This window comes from Alternaria atra (assembly GCF_907166805.1).
Source record: "Alternaria atra isolate CS162 genome assembly, contig: 35, whole genome shotgun sequence".
Taxonomy (NCBI): domain Eukaryota; kingdom Fungi; phylum Ascomycota; class Dothideomycetes; order Pleosporales; family Pleosporaceae; genus Alternaria; species Alternaria atra.
In genome coordinates, this window is record NW_025091334.1 from 363,174 (window position 1) to 382,290 (window position 19,117).

Sequence of the window (19,117 nt, forward strand, 5' to 3'; positions counted from 1 at the left end):
GGATTCCCTATCTCGTTTGCTCCGCCTTCTGCTAATAACCTTGTATACGGCAATTGTACTCCGTTTGTGTGAATAGGCTGTTGGCTGCGATTGCGCTTTACGTGCGAGCCTCTCGGCGATGACACATGCGTAAGCCCCGTTGCCTTGTTTGCCTTAAGTTTCGGTATGCCTCAGTGCGAACAGCCACCTCGAGGCTAAACACATGCAAGCCGGCTGCAGAGGTCCTTCAAAAGCAACCATCGATAGGGCGCTCGCCCTAGCCGCTTCATTCTTGTATATGGCCGCATGCCTTCGCAGATTCTCTGAATCCTGTACTCGGTCCATTCGAGCCCAGTACCCTTCCTGACACTACTACAACTACCTTACACTAGCTCCGAGTGCCAACTCCTCGACTTATCATAGTTGCAGGTCAAATTCACATGGCCAACAACACATACTTTAGCGGAGGCGGCACCATGCGTGACCTGGTGAACGGTCAGGGAGTTGATTTCGATCTCAACAACCAGAACACTATCGAGATGGCTTTGCAAAGTCACATCAGCCAGCAGCTGCTTTCACCTACGACACCACATCAACGACACGACTCATTCTTCTCGTGCTCTTCGCTAGGCACACCACGAAATTCGATCTCACAGCATCAGGCTGAGATTCAGCCTTATGCCAACGTACACCACAATCTGCACAGCCCCAACGACTACTCTCAACATCCGGTGAACAACGGCATGTCGCGCTCCGCTTCTCAGTACTCTTCCACGTCGTCCGGTCAGCATCCACACCCTCACAGTCTACAGCGATCGTTGCGCGGATCATTTGGCAGTACTTTGGTCTCGAATGGGTCGGAAATGTCTCGCTCCATCTCGAGCACGTCAGCGGGCCAACGCACTGCGCTTCAGCCTTACCCGCTACAGTCCCATTCACAGATCGGTCAATTCCACACTCGGCGATCATCCGGTCTCTCGCCCAACATGGGTTTTGAGCAGTTTCCAACGACTGCAATGAGTCCGTTCGACTACGTAGTTAATGACACCATTGACGAATGCCTGCCTAGAAACGAGAACGAGGACAAGGAATTTGGACAAATTGGATATCGTAACGAGTAAGTGCTCTTCAAAATATTCAACGTTCAATCAATGAACCACAGGATCTTCGGGAAAGCATCCTGGACTATGGAGCCATTTCAATCCTGAAGTTCGGATATCGTCATCACTACCCGGATCTGCTTAGTTGTGCAAGTGGAAATTATGCTTAAACCCTAGGAACACTGAAGTCAAGGCCCTATATACCCTTTACGCTTTGGCGAATGAATCACGCATCTTCGCGTTCAATCATACTGGGGATCTGCTCTACTGGTCCAATCAGTTCGCACACTGTACCTTGGGTAGACTGGCCCGACGACTACAGGATATAACAGCATCAGGGGTCTCTTTTTCCATCCACGAACCGATTAATAGTTCGCAGACGCAGGGGTATTGCTTGAACACACCTGGAAATTGCTTGTTCCCAAGGAATGGAGATTCTCGCATTCTTGATAGTCGAACCCAAATACACAACTGGCCATGGCAACGATTGAGTCGAGCGGCCGTATCCCTCGCCCTCCAGTCACCCACATGTACTGCAATGACGATGATCCATCAAAACCAGGTCCAATACGACAGATCTCACTGGATGCTAGAAGGCCTACTTATTGCCTCTCCCGGAGCAGGCACATTAAGTTCGTCTGAACAATTCTTCACCTGACTGGAATGGACTGGACCGTATTACCACAATCTGCCGTCTGCCGACTGGATCCCCGTAAAGGTAAGGTCCTTTTAGTTCTTATCACCTGTCTTCTGATTCTCTTTTATCGCGCCGATGCTACGCTATGGATTTACCAGTCGAATGAATTGTCATCAATGCTCAATCAAGTGCAGGGATTGTCTGGGAAGCCTAACGGCCAGCAATACTTTTCCGATGCCTTCTGTCGGCACACCTTATGGCGCTTCATCTACGAGATGGCATTCCTTCTAGCGAGCAGCAGATTCGAACTATCCCATTTCTCAACATTTTGTCACAAAGAGTGGTAGTCTCTAAAATAGAGATGCTCTGCCTTCCTAGCACGGTGATGCGAGTCCTGAGCAGCCCGACAACTAGTCTTTCGCTTCCCATAGCTATTGTGCACGGAGGACCAGTGCTCTTTCCATCGAACCAGGTTTTCGTTTGTTCATTCAGCCATCCTGGAGTAGACAGATTCTTGGTTTTTTGGTCAAAGATGCCCCAGAATCCATTCTAACGCCTGCTATTCAGGGATTCGAACCTTTCATCCACACATGGGCCCAGCTCTCGTGCTCCGCAAGGATCGTTTGGTGAATATATTCCGTATCAGAACCAACAGTAAGCACAACTTGGCAAACTGCAAAACTCTGTTTGACTTACGTCTATCCAGTCGCATATCATCGTCTCAGCGCATCGTTATGGACAACTTCTCACCCCAGAGCTCTCGCTCTCCGACACAATCCTTGGCTATCAGCCCGCCGCACTCGAACCGACGTCGGCGTCACGCTTCTAATTCGCCTTCTGCTCGCCCAGATCCTGTCATCGGCCAAGTCACGCTAGCAGGGAAGTTCAAATGTCTCAAAGAAGGCTGCCTTGACGACGGTCAAGACATGACGTTCAACCGCCATGCCGATTTCAAGCGTCACTATGAGAACACGCATGCAGGTCGATGTATTGAGTACTTTTGCCCAGAGTCTGGGTGTCCGCGCTCTAGAAATCCAGGAGGCGGGAAAAAGGGCAGAGGCTTCAAAGGAAGAAAGGATAAGATGTATGAGCATTGCAAAGCAGTGCATCACAACGAAAGCAAGAAGCGAAAGAAGGGTGTTGAGGGCGACAAGTATGCTGAAGAGCGGGACTATGATGAAAGTGCAGGCGCTAGGCTCATAAAGGTAAGGCGAAGGAGCGATACTGCCTGAATGATTGTATCAGAGTCAGTTCTCATTCGGCATTTCTTTGACATGCAGGCGGTCCCTTTTTCGCTCGCTTGATGACACGCTGACAAAAGGTCGGATGTCTAAGATTGTACCATTGCGTGTTCGCTTCTTCCTTTGTGAGTTACTCTACTTGATCGAGCTTTCTCCCGTTCTGGTCGTAACTTCCAAATTTATTCTCCAAGGTCAGCTATCTCTGATGCGTTCCAGCGATCAACTTCTCACTGTTCGAAAAACGTAGCAAATACATAAAATAAAACTATGCTATTACTAAATTTATCATTCATCATCATACTTAATTATGATCGTTCGTTGTTATCGTTCGTTGTTATCGTTCGTTGTTATCGTTCGTTGTTATCGTTCGTTGTTATCTTTCGTTATCATCATTTGCTTGGTCTACTCTTCCAATTTTCTGCAAGCTTTGCGTGCTTTGCAGGACCACTTTGCCACTATGGTTCCCCGGAATGACCGAAGATCTCAAGGTACTCAACACTCTGTTCAGCCTTCATATCCTTACTCGCAACACAAAACAAGTTATTGTATGAGCCCTTGTCGGCCGACCAAAACAAACTAACCATGCGTAAGACAGAGGCGACACTGGTCATGGTAAAGCCCGATCTGCTGACTCCGTCAGCGAGATTCGTTTCCACTAGACCTGGACTTATACACGAGGCCCAGATCTCGCCATCGTTGTTTCGAGCGCTAGGGGAGACGGGACCGTACGTTGCATGAAGGGACTTGGTATGGAGGACATTAGCGAGCTTGTTCGGGCCGTAATGGGCCATGGAACTAGCGTCCTTCAATGTTGGATTTTCGAAGTTGATGCCATGTTTGGGGACGCTCAAGTGCCCTGACGAATTTAGGTTGACGATGCGCACGCTTCCAAGCGGTAGAGCTTTGGAGGTGTCTAGCATCACCTGAAACAGACGATGCGTGAACACCCAGTGCGCTAGATAGTTCGTCTGCCACTGCGCTTCGTGGCGGTCTTTCATCATTTCGAATAATGTATCTAAACAGTCGAATTTGGACTAAATAATCAACAGAACCGCGTATGGCGAATTTGATTGGAATACATCGGACGTGCCGTCGGTGTGGTAAATTCGCTTCAACATGCAAAATTCAATGGATCTCTCACGATCGGTCCGTGTCGATACGCGCTGACCGTACGCTCTGACCGTACGCTCTCTTCAACCTTCGTCTCGCCTCGTCTCTTTGCTTTCCTTCTTTTCTACCTTGTGTGAAGCAACAACGACAAAGCATTTCCAAGCCCTAGACGCAGCTTTGTGCAGCCTCCTAACTGGTACCATTGCACACCAAGGGCGGATTTTCGAATGTGTTCCTGGAAATGCTACTTATGACTATGTGGATATGCTGACCTCCATCTTTGAATCCTCGTTACTATACCAAAGGATTACTATCTAGCATAAGCCTACTATATAGTGGTCGGTGGTGGCACAGCCTACCTTGCGATAGCTTCTCGCATCTCCATGTTTGCATCAGCAGCCGTTGTGGAAGCTGGCAGACTATATGAGTAGAACAATAGCAACCAATCTGTGAGTCTATACCTTGGCCTCATTATGCCTGTCCTTGGCACAAGCGAAGCATACACTCCCTAATCTCTTGTGGAATGGGGCTTGCTGTCTACTGCACAATCTGCTGCAGGCAATCGTCGCATACACTGTGTAGAAGGCAAAACATTTAGAGGGAGCTCGGTGATCAATATAATGGCTTATCACCGGGGCACTGTTGGTTCATACCAGCGCTGGGGAGATTTGGATGGTGACCAAAGTTACACATTCGACAAGATTCTGCCGTACTCTGAGAGGATGGCCACGCTCATAGCTCCTGAACTTCCCAAACGAAATGCGCCAAACGCGACGGTACAGTGTGACGACTCAACATTCGAAAGCTCTCTTCACGGCCCTCTCAAAGTGTCGTGAGCCAATTTGGAGTAATAGCACTGCAGGCAATCGGGCAGAAACCGAGTGTTGATGGTTTCGGCAGCGGTACATTGAACGGTGAAGCATGAGTGCTCACGACCATCGACTCAAAGGATGCGACAGTAGATAGAACAAAGACCGCTTGCTTCCCTTGATATTGTGAATATCTAAGCTTCCAGTGTAAGCTACTATTGACTGCTAGCCTCTCTATCTGCAGTGATTACGTTTGAGGAACGATAAAAGCTTTTAATTCAGCCAGTTATATCTCACACTTTTGTCATATGTAGTGTAATCTTGGAGACAGTATAGATTGAAACAATGTGATAAGATCTAGGAATATATAAAGTCTAAATATATGGGCCGTAGACGAAAATTGAGTGCGCTAGTAAATGAATATAATACAACGTGAGCAGCTCAGCGAAGAGCGCACAAACTGTTACTCAAGGAAATCTATATCTATAATATTCTTCGCACGTCGAGCGCACTCAGAAATGTGCACAAGACGTTCAAACTCGCCACTCGTTTCGCACATGGCGCGGAAGGCACTATGAGGGTTGCGAAGCAGTACCCAAGGGGCGCCCTGTTCGATAATAGCACCACGATCTAGGACAACGATGCGATCATGGTCTGCGACAGTAGCAAGACGGTGCGCTACTGTCAAGACTGTAGCGTCGAGGCCGCTCAACACGGCTTGCACCAGGGTATCACTGGCGTGATCGATGGAAGCCGTCGCTTCGTCGATAATGAGAATGCGGCTTTGCCGCAGGAGAGCGCGTGCGAGGCACAGCAGCTGTCGTTGTCCCTGGGAAAAATTGGCCCCGGCGTCAACGATGAGAGCCCCTGCGTGCAATTCGCCTTCAGTCGTGCCTGACAGCTGCACGTGATGAAGCACTGCGTCCACTTCTGCATCCGAGTGCTCGTGTAGGGGATCTACATTGGACCGGATGGTGCCAGCGAATAGGCTAGGGTCCTGGGGTACTATAGTAACGGCTTGACGGAGGCGCACTAGCGTGACTTGACTGATATCCACGTCGTCTATTAGGATTGCTCCTTCTTCAGCTTCCAAGGCCCGGAAGAGGGCAAGGCCGAGAGTGCTTTTACCTGCGCCCGTACGACCTACAATACCAACCCGCTCCCCGTGGTGAGCGCGGAAACTGATATTGCGAAGGCACAGATCTAGGTCTGGCCGGTAACGCGCTGAGAAGTGCCGAAACTCGATCACGCCGTTCGAGGGCCAGGTAGCGTTGGGATGGTAGAGCGCCGTGTCTGGGTCTGCCTCTTGCTCTGCGCTCAATGTGTTACCAATACGGTGGACGGAGTTCATGTTCTGCTCGAAATGAGCGTACATACGTATAAGCCAAATGAGATTGTTGGAGAAGCTCATCGCATACGTTAATGAGACGGCCGCCAAGCCGGGGTTGATGTTGTCGCTCAGCAGGATGAAGACACTAGTCAGGACAAACAAGAGGTTTCCCAAAAGCTCAGTGCGGAGAGCTAGCCATCGGTTAGCGGCCCAGAGGTGGATAAAGGGCCGCGATTGCGTGTCTATGCGTTCTGCGTTACTCTCGAGGAATAGCTGCTCGTTGTTGTAGGCTCGAATCGTGACAAGCCCGGTGAGCACTTCACCAAATTGCTGGAATAGTGGACTCCGGCCTCTAGCCTCGTGCTCCTTGAGCTTTCGCGATGAGCGTAGGTAGAACCTAGCTATGCCAAGATAGATGAAGATGATGAAGCAGCCCACGATCAGGAGCTGCGGCGTGGTCCATCCAATGACAACAATGGAAACAATCGTGTCGAGGATAAGACTGACAATGTACATGATAGCAGGCGTCATTTGTTGATCGATAATCTCCATATCTTTACTGAAGCGATTCATGAGCTGTCCAAGGGGGGTTGTATCGAAGAAACGGAATGTCGTGTTTGTGGTGACGCTGAGCAACCTGGCGTGCAGTTTTCGTGACGCCGTTAGCGAACCAAAGGCCGCCCAAGCTTCTCGAATGATCACGAAGCCGATGCCTGAAAGACTGATTATAGCGAGGACGAAGATATGATGCCAAGGATTGGTCGAAGAACTGGAGGGATCTTGCGGCAGCACTTGGCTCGCTATCATCAGGTTATGTTGAGTGATAGGCGCAGAGAGACCGGGATGACTCCGGGAATTGAAGAGCCATATGGCATGTGCGTGAACAGTTTGTCCGAACCCCGCAACATTGATATCGTTGCTCAACATAGACTCGTTAGACCATCGTCCAATCCACAAGGTGGACGCCACACCAGCCATTCGTTCTGCCACGAATAAAAAGATCAAGACCACCCAGAATGGCCAAGCTCCCATGGCAAACAGATAAAGTTTACTAGCCGACCAATCGACGACGCCTGCATCCTCGGCACCTGTGCTGTCCTGGAGTGTAGGTGTATGGTTGTCAGGTTCTACGATGGTATCCTGGCTTCCGTTTGGTGAGGTCAGTCGGGATTGCCAGACCTCCCGCGGCGTCTCGAATGATTCGGGCGCCTGCTTCATCTTCGCCATCTCAGAATCCAATGCATCATGGTCAGCGCAAGGGAACACACCGGCATTCAAGACGTGACGGGGAGATCCATAAGCGATAACACGACCTTTGTCCAAAGCAACCACGAAGTCAGCTGCCGGCATGCAAAGCGCCGTGTTATGTGTAACGAGGACGCATGTACGACCTTGAGAAGGGAGCTCTTTGATGCAGTTTTCGAAGATAAACTGAGCAGTATGTGGGTCCAATGCGCTGAGGCAGTCGTCCAGGAGTAAGGTGCGTGAGTGTGAGTAGATCGCACGAGCAAGGGAAATGCGCTGCTTCTGTCCACCAGAAAGTGTAATACCGTTTTCACCCGTGACAGTAGCGTCACCAGCACTCATACAATGCAAGTCGCGCTCGAGAGCACAGATCTCGATGACGTGGTGATATCGTTTTGGGTCGTAGGGGGTCGAGAATAATATGTTTTCCCGTATAGTCCCATGAAATATCCACGGTGTCTGTGCGACGTAGGCGCGGCTCCGGGCAAAAGGGAATGATAGGTCGCCCCTTACTAGACGCATCTCCCCGAGCAAAGCTAGTAGTAGAGAGCTTTTGCCTGCACCTGTTGGGCCGACGATAACATTGAGTTTTGCTGTTTGAAAGCTGAAGTCCATGTCGTGCAGTTCGAAGGCCATGGACGAATCAGATGCAGTTTCACCGCGCTTGCTCCAGCTAAACTGAGCATGATGGAAGCCCAACATGTGACTATCCGTAGTGTCTTCGATGGTAGTGCTGGCAGGAGGCAAGATATCCTCTACATCCCCTAAAAACTCCTCGATACGCCTCAGAGACACGCCCGCCTCATTGACTTGGGCCAACACATGTCCTACGTTGCCCAAAGGAACACACAGGAGTGTAAACATGGATACGGATGCAAAAGCCAAGGAGGGGCGTAATGTTTTCCCCTCCAACGTCGTGTAGCAGGTGAGAGAGATCAGCGTCATTAGGGCAGGAACAGCGAACCAAGCGGTGTTGAATGCGGCCCATAATACGAAACGATAGCGTAAACCTTTCAGTTCCATACGTCGCGCACCGTTTACTACTGCGCGAAAATGACGTTCCCAGGCGAAGAACTTTACAGTGCGGATGTTCCGGAAGAGATCGTTGGATGCATGAATTCGTTGATCCGTCGACGCCATCATTTTTTCTTGATTGTGGACTAGGCCTTTGCTCAGCGTGATGTTGAAAGGAATCGTGAGAAGCATGACAGAGAGACCTGAAAAGGCACTCCATCCCAGGATGCGGTATAGCATCGCGATGGTGATGATAATCTGCATAGGCGCTTGGATGGTAAGGAGGTGCAAATTAGACATGGCATCACCGATTTTGTAGCTGTCGATGGACATCAGGTTGATGACGTTCCCGGTGCCTAGTTCACCGGTTCTCGAATCGACATCTTTGTCTTCTGAGCTAGATAGGCTGGCGGTAGGTGAGTCGATGGGCAAGGTAATAGTGCCCTCCTCCGCAGCTAACTTTGATCGAACCCATGTCTTCAGCCTTACCAGCATGGTATAGGTTGTGTTTGTGTTTCGGGATGTAGGCGCCGTTTCGTGAACTGACTTTCGATGCAGTGTCAACCGGAACACTTCACCAATCAGCAAAGCGCGTGCCCGGAGACAAAGCTTGTGACCCTGCCAGAGGGCCTGTCCGTCTGCAACCGACTTGGCAAGATCGATCAACGGAAATAGTATGACAAGAAGCCACACTAGATGTTGCGGGTAGCGTCCGGGCTGCTCAAGGGAGCTTAGGATCAGGTTCAAAAGCAGAGCGGGGGCAACGGTGAGTATACCCGCAACGAAGGCCCATGTGCCTTGCAAAATTAATGTATCTCCGAATAGAGACACTAATTTCCATAACAATGCAGCGTCTTTCTTCAGTAATTGGTAGGATGCCAGAATATTTTGGGCTTTGTCTGCCTGGTCGAGATACCGCAGCATGTCTATGCTGATACCCTGGGTATACCCTCTCAGCAACATCGGATCCATCCAGAAGAAGGTAAGGCGGGAAAATACTGAAGCTCGTTGTTCAAGTGATGTCGGTATCGCTCTGTCTGGACTTGTTGTGAAGAGGAGAATGCCAACCAGTATCGTCTTGAGACCAAGGTCAAGTAGAAGTGTGTACAAATCCGGGTATATTCCGCGGTCTAGCAGCATCGAGCGAATATTTATCGCCGCCGAGAGCCACTGAGTAAGATAGATCGTGCCGGAATGCGCCCAGGGTCGTTGTTGCTGCCACCTTGCGTTTTTCATGAGCAGAGGTAGATTCAGGACCAGAACCGCGTAAAACCAGGACACTACCGATGCTGACTGTTGAAAAAGGCTAGATCCGCTAGAGAGCGCTTGTAGGAGCTGGCTGATGTGGATGCTAAGCAACCCGCCAAGCACGAGCAGTTCACCCAGGGCAGCGCCACTCAGCAGCACCGCGGGTTTATCTACGGAAAGGCGTTGCCTCTCAAAGCATTCGAAGCACGTACATCCCTCGAACTCTGCGCTGGCCTCATCCGACGAAGCGCTGACAATCTCAAGCTGTGGTAGATGCTGGGACTCATTGTAACTAGCCCGATGCGCGTTCACACGAATGCTGACTAGCAGACTGATACTTGAGATCAGGGTGATAAAAGCCGGAAAGAGCAAGTTGATGAAGCTTCAGATGTCAGCCAGAGAACAATTGATATCGAAGGGAGATAAATGTGTGAGCAACCTACTTCTCTCGAAAACACGCGGTAAAGTCGTCTTCTTGCCAAATCCGCGATACACAGATCGTATGAACCTTCATCGCGTCTGCAACTGATAATGGGAGGATTATAGACAAACTGGGATGATACGTTCGTCTAGTGTTAGCTGACAATGCATTGCTAGAGGCTCAAGGACAAAAAAAGCGAAGGAGAGAAGGTACAGCGTAGCATAGAAATGAACAGCGAGGGAGCGACAAAGCGTAAGGTTTTGTATCAGAAGCACCAACATGATTGTAAAGAGGGATGAAAACGAATATGTTACATAAAAGGAGCTCGTCCCAGAGGTTCAAATAGACTAGCGATCGATGTTTTGTCAACCAATCAGCTTTTGCGACGATTTTCCGCTGGCGAGTCAGTTGCCATTCTGAGTTCACTAATCTCCCACTTGTTGTACAATATGAAAAGGGCAAGTGGGAAAAGACAAGTCCTGCCATCGGAGACGGTAAGAACGATCTATCCATGAAAATAAGCAGCTTCTTCGGATGATGGAGCAAGGCTCTCTGAAACAAAACGAGGCTGCACAAACAAAATAAGAAGAAAGACTGAAGTAGCAAAGACCCAGCCAAGACGCTATTCTCGTGAAATTGGCCCGATCTACTTAGTATTTGGTGACCGCCACTAGTTTGTGCACATCAGCAGTTGGAAAAGGCAAAGGGTGGAAGCAAAAAGGAAAAGGAAAAGAAACAGGAAACGAAACTTCACTGAGAGCACAGCTGAAGCGATACATAACGACAGGTTTATCGTTGTATCAATGATGCTGATTAGCTAGCATATCTAAGCATCTGCGTGGTAATGTGAGCGTAACAACGCCTATCCTGCTGACCACATCCTGCAGAAGTTTGATGAAGAGAAGACATGTGAGACTGACTCTTGAGTCAACCATTCAAAGAGATCTTTCGGAAAGCTCAAAATACCGAGTACTTACAATCAAAAGGCGGGCTATGTTGGCTAAGAGCATTGAGTATCGAGAAGGCCTGTTTCAATGGCAGTAGTGGCTATGCCAACAGCTTAAATATCCACACAGGGCGCCGTGGCAATGGTTGATGCGCTCAATAGGCTGCTTAGTGAGCTGCAGATATGGATGCTTTGAAAACGTCTTTCTTTGTGTGCAGTCGCGGGCGGAGCCCGTATTTGGGTAACAAGAGCAGACCAAGATTTCATACATATATGTACCATCCGTATTGCAGACCGACGCGCCGGTCGTAGCTGGATCTACTAGCTGTGAGAATAGGGGAACAGGGTGACGGAGTCCACAAGGAAAATCTAGATGGTAGCAACCAAGGTACAAGTGGTGAGAACATCAACGTCGCGAAGTCGTGCACTGATCAAGGTGCAGAAGGACCTAACTGCGCTCAAGACGGCGCTGACGAGGAAAAGGGCATTGGTTCTAGAATCACCACGTTCTTAGCAAAAGAATGTGTGTGTATGACATAGAGAGTAGCCTATTATGTAGCGAAAAGAGATGAAGTCATTCACATGCCGTCTCCAAGCACGCTTCCAATAATGTAGAAGTGGAGGAAGAGGAGAGTCTCTCGAACGGGAATTCAGTCTCCGAGCAGGTCGAAGAGGGAGGAGAGAACCCTCCACCGGGCATATCTGATGTTGCTATGGAAGCAGACTATGAGGCTACGCAACGGCCATGTCTCGTGCAGATGGGGTTAGCGAAAAAGCTGTGGGAATCATGATCAGCTTCAGAACGCAAGGCTGGAGATTGCAAAGTGCCACACAAATGGTGAGGATACTGAAATCGGCATAGCCCGCGAACAAAGTAACGCGCACGTTACAGCGTCACCATGTTGCCGCGGGGACATTGCCGTTGGGGGTCGCAAGTTCAGGGCCGGCCATGGCGTAGCCGAGGCTATCGAGGGCTATGGCGAGCATGGAGCACAATCGCACCGATTGCCAGGCGCGTGGTAGAGATGTGGGCTTGGCCATCACGCTGTGGAGCGCTGGCAGCAAGCGCGTAGACACAGGCAACAGGGATTACCCCTTTGTACATGACATGGGCTAGGTGACTTGTATACTACCCGACCGATCAGATGCACATCCTGTGCTGGTCGTGGGTCGTCCCGCCGTTCCACGTCGTAGACTCTTGCCCGCGCAGTCGGCCGGGCAGGTACCCGTAGGCCTTGTGCACACACACATCGCTTTTTCGACGGCCTAGACGGTCTCCTGTATGTCGACTGCGCATCGTGGGTGACTGGGGAGGTAGGCAAGCAAGCGGATCGCCCAAACCTCTTCATTGGCTGGCCAGAGCAAGCACCCCAGACCTGATACGTTGGCGCTAAAGTCTCGGGACACAGCCCGTGAGGCGTGCGCTAGAGTCGGGTTAACTAAGTTAGGCCCGCGTAGGGCGTACATGGCATAGATATCGACGTTCAACAGATCGATCTGGTGCTTCTTGTGGAACCTTAGCAGCACGGCTTGAGCCGCTAATCTCAGGGGATCCATTTGACCAAAAAGCACCCGCATCATCCGCACTCCGGGCCGAAGGTGGAGCATCCCATCCCATGATGGGATTGGTGCAGTAGGAAGGCTCACGTCGGCTAGCCAAACTTTGAGCGCATTGGTTCGGTGGCGACGGTTGGGGCCGCTCTGGGAGCTTGATCAACCGCCGCCACAGCCGTCCTGGTACGCCAGCATGCCACGCGCTGACACATGTGTCAGAAACTCCTGGGGTTGCTTCTCCACTAATTGGTTCCCAACCACGCGGAGGTACTATTCTTATCCAAGAATGCCGATACACGTCGAATCCCATCTTCTTCGATTCCAACAACGAACCTTTCGTTTCGTCTCGTATGCAGCAGCGGTTCCATCAGCTGCGGGTCACCAAGTCTGCCCATATGCTATTGCCTACGCTACTTCCAGACGTAATCCTTTTTCAACCTGTCTCGATGTCTTAAATTCATATCCCCAAGACAGCAGTGCTGCCGAATAACTAGCGTCTATGCCCCACCACACCAACTTCGTCTACAAGCAAAAGCAACACTGCTCGGCAACCTGTATTCTGCCGTGTCACCATGACTCCTGACCGATCAACAAAGGCCACATGAGCAGTCGTACTTCTTGCATTAGCACCCACACTCACGCTATGCGGGCCCATTTTCCACTTTTGGAGATATTGTGGCCGCTGCATCGTTTTGCTGCGCATCAGTCACAAGGCACCTCTCAACTTGTACAGTATGGGAAAATGCTTCACACCTTTTTAGCCTTCGGTGCGACACAGATACGAGGCTTTGCAGTGGAACCATTCGTCCTGCATATCATCATCTAGCAACAGACGCATGCACGACATTGAGTAGCTCCGTGGTTGTCATGCATGATCACGCAATCAAAGCCGTTTCTTGCCAAATTGAACCCTGTGCGAAGCCTAACGGTGGGCGCTAAATGTCGGTCTCTCTCAACGCGCAAGTTTTCGTATGGAAATTTTCTTTGACTGAGTTATGTGGCATGTAATCGAACGAGAATATTTGTTCGATTCTTTGTTCCCACTACAGCTTGCAAGACCTATACAGCTGTCGTAGATACTGTTAGAATCAAGACGTGTTTGCTTCGCGGATGCGGATAGAAACGAGGTTTCAATGTCTGCAACATTTCTTGTTCAATTGTACTGTCGGCGATATATGCTACGTTCTACATGATAGAAGGATAAACCTTGTCCAAAGGTTCTATTTATCTGACCTCTTATCTAGTGTTCAAGCTTCTAATTACATAGCCAGATGGATACAACATCATTTCATGACCGTCCCGCCCAGTCTTCACCATCGCTTATGCCTCTTGATGTCTTTTCCAGTGTAATTGTGTTCAGTGTAGTAGTCATGAACAGAGAAAGTGTGAAAAGGCTCGCTGCCGCAAAGAAGCACATTCTGGCTAATGCGATTCCGCCATACTGCATCCCTGTAGCGAACGTCGTGCTCCAGAGAGTGGTTCCAGCGAGACCAGCCATAGCCTCTACCATGCTGATGGCCGTGTACATTCTTTGAATCTGTCTTTCGTCTTGCAAAGAAGCGGTCACGAAAGATCTCAGAGAGTCAGGCAACGCTGCTCCCAAGTTGTAGATCGCCAAAGCTACAATGTACAGCCATCGGGTTGGAGCGGTGCTGACCATGATCAGACCAATAATATTGCAAATCAGACTGGACTGAATCGCCCAATGATCTACCATTCGCTGCGATGATAAGCGTGGGAGCAGATAAAGCTTGTTGAAGTATGGCAGGGAAAGTAACACGCCGCCATTGACCAGAATTTGGACCGCCGTGACGGCATTCACCTCCGCAAACGTCCAAGAGAAGCTTTTGGAAGCCCATTGTGGGAGTACGACTCTGACGCAGATTGCTGTTTCGTAACAGAAGTAGATGAGTAAGCTCAATAATGCCACTCGGTCTCGGAGTAGGGCCATCAAGACCTGTGATGACTGGTATCCCTCAACTCTGGTCGTCTTCAGTGCCGTCTTCAGTGACTGTTTCCAGGACCGAGGTGGCTCAGCTTCCATGGCGTCGGGCTCAGCCGGTTCTACGTCTGTGGATTGCGCGATAGGCATATAAGGAGATGCAACAAGGCTCGAAGTCAGCAAAGTGGCTAGCCAAGACCGCTCCTGTAGCAATGGGACGAACAGCAAGGCCAGGACGCAAAAGCTCACACCGAGAAAGCAAAGTAGCCACACATTTCTTGTGAGCAGGATCGCTCCCAAGGAAGTGCCGATGAAAGACATGACCATGAGAAGAGTGCTCAATCGATAGAGTTTCCCGCTACTAGATGGTTGTCAGTGGGTGCGTGGGAAACGTCTATACTGAGTATGCTCACAGAGCATCAGGCAAGACTCTCTCGGCCAGATGGATGTATAGCAAAGCATTCCGAGCGGGTGCGCCTCCACTGGCTAACTCAAACAAACCGGTCAGCCAGATCATACGAACATTGAAGACTCCGGGCAGTAACGCTGAATTGACTTGTCAGCAATTTGGTTCGATACATCATGGTGTTTCCATCAGACCCAGGAACGTACTAACGATGGTAGAGTAAAACGCGGCACCACACATCATGAAAACATTGATGGCAATGATCTTGCGTATACCCATGGTAGGAGCCAGACGGATTGTCAATGGAGTGCCCAGGAGTCCTACAAAAGATTTGAAGTTAGTCTCAAAGTTTCCAGTTTAGATGTCCATGCACTTCTCTTACCACCAAGTAACATGCACACTTCGAACATGCCAATGACCATTGATAACTCAGCTTGAATGCCGTCGAGCTTGCATTGCTGCTCGGCAACTCGCCCGTCGGGAGCGAGGATTGCAGGATCGTGGATGGCGTAGTATCCACGGCATATCGCTTGTTCAGCCAAAAATAACCTGGCACTTCGTAACATGGCGTTGCCAACCGCAACTGCGGCAAGCAACGCGACAGCTGGCCAGATGCGAGCCATGTTCTAGGTTTCGAGCAAAGCGTAGGCGAGGTTCTGTCTCGATGGTATATGTAGAGCTGCTCTTCGATGTAGTTCTGGAACTTCTTGTACGTACAATAGTGAGTAGATCTTGCGCAACGGTTTCTCGTCTATCGGTTCCGCGTTGGGCCGAATGTGGGTGAACGTGGCATGTAACGCCCTCAGACTTTCACCGATATCCGACCCAAAAACAGGGACTGATATAGGCTTCAGAGCCAGCGCGCATGGTATTTTCGTTTTTGCCGCTGTCGGCTAACGGCCACCGTCCTCACCCTCCACACTAGCAAGGGGCGGGTCACCCGTTATTGTCAGGCCCTACGGATGAAACAAGTAATGATGCCTTTGCTTCAGAGTTTTTGCACATTGTGATCTTGATAAGCAAGCCTGCTGCTTAATGCACGAAGAGGGTGTTTGGATTCGCTGCTCACACCCGTTGATCGACTCTCATACAGGCGCTATGCCCCAGAAGCTATGTCCCATTGGTCGGCAAGGGGCAAACAGGTCAGTTCTAATCACTATTGGCAATCTCGCATACATTGTCGAGAAACACCGATGTGCACTACCTTGACAATTTCGATGTTGTAACGATCTGCAATCTACACTGAGGGTCATTCCGCATTGGTGGCTGACCCAGGTCAACGTACCGTCGTACTCTGTGGCTGGTGTGGGCAACGTGTCATTGCGCTCTGCAGCTGACCTTGGACAACGATGATCACAACCCTGCGCTAATCCTGGTGGGAGTTCGCGATTGGGGCTGTGCTAGAACAAGAATCTTAGAGAGGAGGCAACACCGCACCACTACAGGGCTTGCATGTGATAATGCATGTCGCTTCGCTAGCTTACCGTAGCCTGCACATGAGCAGTAGCGACTACACAGATAATCGTCTGCATATTTTCAAGCGGGTGGGTGGTTTGTCCCGCTGCGTCTTAAGATTAAGTTCATCTTGCCGGGCGCAGCCGTCGGCTTTTCCGTTCCGCCCCGCCCCTTGCTCAAAATGGAAACGTCACAGCGAGTATCCAACACTTTGCGCTTCTTCCACCAACTTTCCTCGATACTCAAAATGCTGCCTTTTCCATCAGATCCTAAATGGTAATTTAACAATGCAATAGGTCACACTGTAGTCTTCACGACTTTGAGGTTTTCTTGGCGATATGATGTCTATCAAGGCGGTAGCTTGCCCGACCGAGTGAGGACCCATATGACGCTTCGACATTGGGCGTAGCGCTGAGCAAATCAGCTTTTGAAGATGGCTTGTGTGATGAGCAAAGCTAGGTTTAAGATCACGCTTACGTAGTTAGAGGTACTGCTCAAGCAACTAATGAGATCGGTGAGCAGTCGCTACAACGGGCAATCCGCCGCGTATGCACAACATATAGTAAAACTTCTGTTCATCACATATCGCCTAAGTACTATTGTTGACCCATAGCCGAAACTAGATTCATGTTGAAGATGCAGTACGCACTTGTGCTGCAACATTTCGCGCATCAACTTGCAGACGGGTCAAGACTTGCCGCGCATGCGAGCCTGTTGTCATAGTGTTAACCATGGTGTAAAATGTACACTTTCCTGCAAGCCCAGCGTCATCATCACAGTGAAGTGTTCAATGCGCAGCGAGCTTGGCGACAAGTACCTGCCCACCTCATCACGCTTGATTGCTTGCTTGCCAATATGGGGCGGCTAGCTGGCCGTCGGCGCGTGAGCGGTAGAGCGTGCGATTCGTTATTCACGCAGTCAAAGACAATGGAACGATTACATTCGTGGATTCTGAATAACTCTCGTAAGACACTTGGATGACATATCTACATTGATGCGCCTGCTTTCGACAACCCATCAATAGGTGTCACTTCGAATGTTCTCCAGCGAATACTAGTCTATCATGGCCGTACAAGCACGCCTCGAGCTATTATTGACCTTTGTGGTGGTCATCTCTATTAGCATTGCTGTCCGAAGAAGATATTTTCACCCCCTCTCCAAGGTTCCTGGGCCGTTTTGGGGATCAGTAACGTCCCTCTACCATGCATACCATTACATAGGCGGCAACCACCACCAGCTTCACCGAAGTCTCCATGAGAAGTATGGTACGTGTTCGCATCCCAGTCGAGTTTGTTTCCAACTCGTCTCGCTCGCAGAATGAAGCATACTGAATCAAACTCAAGGCCCCGTGGTGCGCTATGGACCTAGCCGGATCATAGTCTCCGATCCCACTATGCTTCCTGGAATCTACCACATGAAGTCCAACAAATCAAAATTTTACGACTCTACCCTGAACGAGGCCTCGGACAGCTGTTTCTCCGAGAAACATCATACCCCTCATATCGCAGCGCGGCGCTCCTTGGCCCACGCGTATAGCATGGCCAACGTAAAGGCTCTCGAGGGGCAGATTCAACAAGTCATCGATACGTGGGTGACGCGGCTCTGCACGCATGAGGAGAAGCCCTTCGTACTATCTGATCGAGTACTTTGGTTGGCATTTGATGTTGTCGGAGTCATGGTATTTGGCGAGCCTTTTGGCTTTGTCGAGGAATGGACTGACGTCCGATCAATGCTGGAGCGATCGAGCAAGTCCAACACCTCCGGCAGATATTTGGAGTACTTCAACCTCATCCCAGCGCTGAGTGGACTGGTAAGGAAAACACGCATAGGAAGATTGTTGTTTCTCCCTTGGCCAACGGATCAGGTTGGGCTTGGCGTGATGAAAGCGGAGCGTGACGCGGCTTGGGTTAAGTATTTCGAACACAAGCCTGTGGCTTCACCACACTGTCTTCTCAGTCAGATACTGGGAAAAAGGACCGACACGAAACCTAACTTTCTGTTGAGCGATGATCGAATCAAGACAGAGCTTCTCATCGCCATCCTGGCCGGAACGACTACAACTGCCAGGGTACTCAACTCGGCATTGATAAACATCGCAGCACGGGAAGAATGCAGCATGCAGCTTTACCAAGAGATCTCAGCTTTACCCCGAGGTGGCCGCGAAGTCAACTATGAGCTCAGCGGGAGCCTCAGCTATCTCCGATCATGCGTAAAAGAAGCCTTCCGCGTCTCTGCTGCCCCCACACAGTTCCCGCGCGTGGTTGGGCACTCGCAGAACGTGGAACTGAATGGTATCCGGCTGTGTCCAGGTACCGTAGTGTCTAGCTCAAGCTACATCATTTCCAGAAATGAAGCACTGTACGGTTGTCAGCTTGACAAGTTCCTACCCGAACGATGGGTTGAGGCGACTGAGGAGGCCACGAAAGCGAGAAAGAAGTACGATTTTCGTTTTGGATACGGTGCACGGACATGCTTGGGCAAGAACTTGGTAGAAGTGGAAATCCACAACGCGGTCTTTGAAATTTTTCGCCGTGCAGATGTCAGGGTGCACGATCAACAGAAAGGAATTGTTTCGATGGCGCTTCGCGAGACCAGATGTGCATAGGGGACAGAAGAAGGAACGCAGATGTCCATCAGGGAACAGGGAACTGGCAGCAGCCAGGATCTTCTAGCCGCCCAA

At 50.2% G+C, this 19,117-nt stretch overlaps 5 protein-coding genes across 5 annotated transcripts; 2 read left to right on the forward strand and 3 right to left on the reverse strand.

Annotated features, from left to right (window-relative positions):
* Positions 1-455: 455 nt before the first annotated feature.
* On the forward strand, positions 456-2,948 carry ALTATR162_LOCUS11038 (uncharacterized protein; the record flags this gene model as incomplete). Its single annotated transcript, XM_043318679.1, has 3 exons — positions 456-1,096; positions 2,284-2,370; positions 2,423-2,948. The coding sequence occupies 3 exons, from the start codon at positions 456-458 to the stop codon at positions 2,946-2,948; spliced, it is 1,254 nt and encodes a 417-aa protein (XP_043174614.1).
* Positions 2,949-3,412: 464 nt separating this feature from the next.
* Positions 3,413-3,958, reverse strand: ALTATR162_LOCUS11039 (uncharacterized protein; the record flags this gene model as incomplete). The annotated part of the gene is made up of 1 exon (XM_043318680.1): positions 3,413-3,958. One exon carries the CDS (start codon positions 3,956-3,958, stop codon positions 3,413-3,415), a length of 546 nt encoding a protein of 181 aa, XP_043174615.1.
* A 1,381-nt stretch (positions 3,959-5,339) lies between these two features.
* Positions 5,340-10,227, reverse strand: ALTATR162_LOCUS11040 (uncharacterized protein; the record flags this gene model as incomplete). The annotated part of the gene is made up of 3 exons (XM_043318681.1): positions 5,340-9,883; positions 9,926-10,095; positions 10,157-10,227. The coding sequence occupies 3 exons, from the start codon at positions 10,225-10,227 to the stop codon at positions 5,340-5,342; spliced, it is 4,785 nt and encodes a 1,594-aa protein (XP_043174616.1).
* A 3,695-nt stretch (positions 10,228-13,922) lies between these two features.
* ALTATR162_LOCUS11041 (uncharacterized protein) lies at positions 13,923-15,605 on the reverse strand (the record flags this gene model as incomplete). Its single annotated transcript, XM_043318682.1, has 4 exons — positions 13,923-14,937; positions 14,990-15,122; positions 15,189-15,302; positions 15,356-15,605. 4 exons carry the CDS (start codon positions 15,603-15,605, stop codon positions 13,923-13,925), a joined length of 1,512 nt encoding a protein of 503 aa, XP_043174617.1.
* Positions 15,606-17,830: 2,225 nt separating this feature from the next.
* ALTATR162_LOCUS11042 (uncharacterized protein) lies at positions 17,831-19,042 on the forward strand (the record flags this gene model as incomplete). Its single annotated transcript, XM_043318683.1, has 1 exon — positions 17,831-19,042. One exon carries the CDS (start codon positions 17,831-17,833, stop codon positions 19,040-19,042), a length of 1,212 nt encoding a protein of 403 aa, XP_043174618.1.
* Between the last annotated feature and the right edge of the window lie 75 nt (positions 19,043-19,117).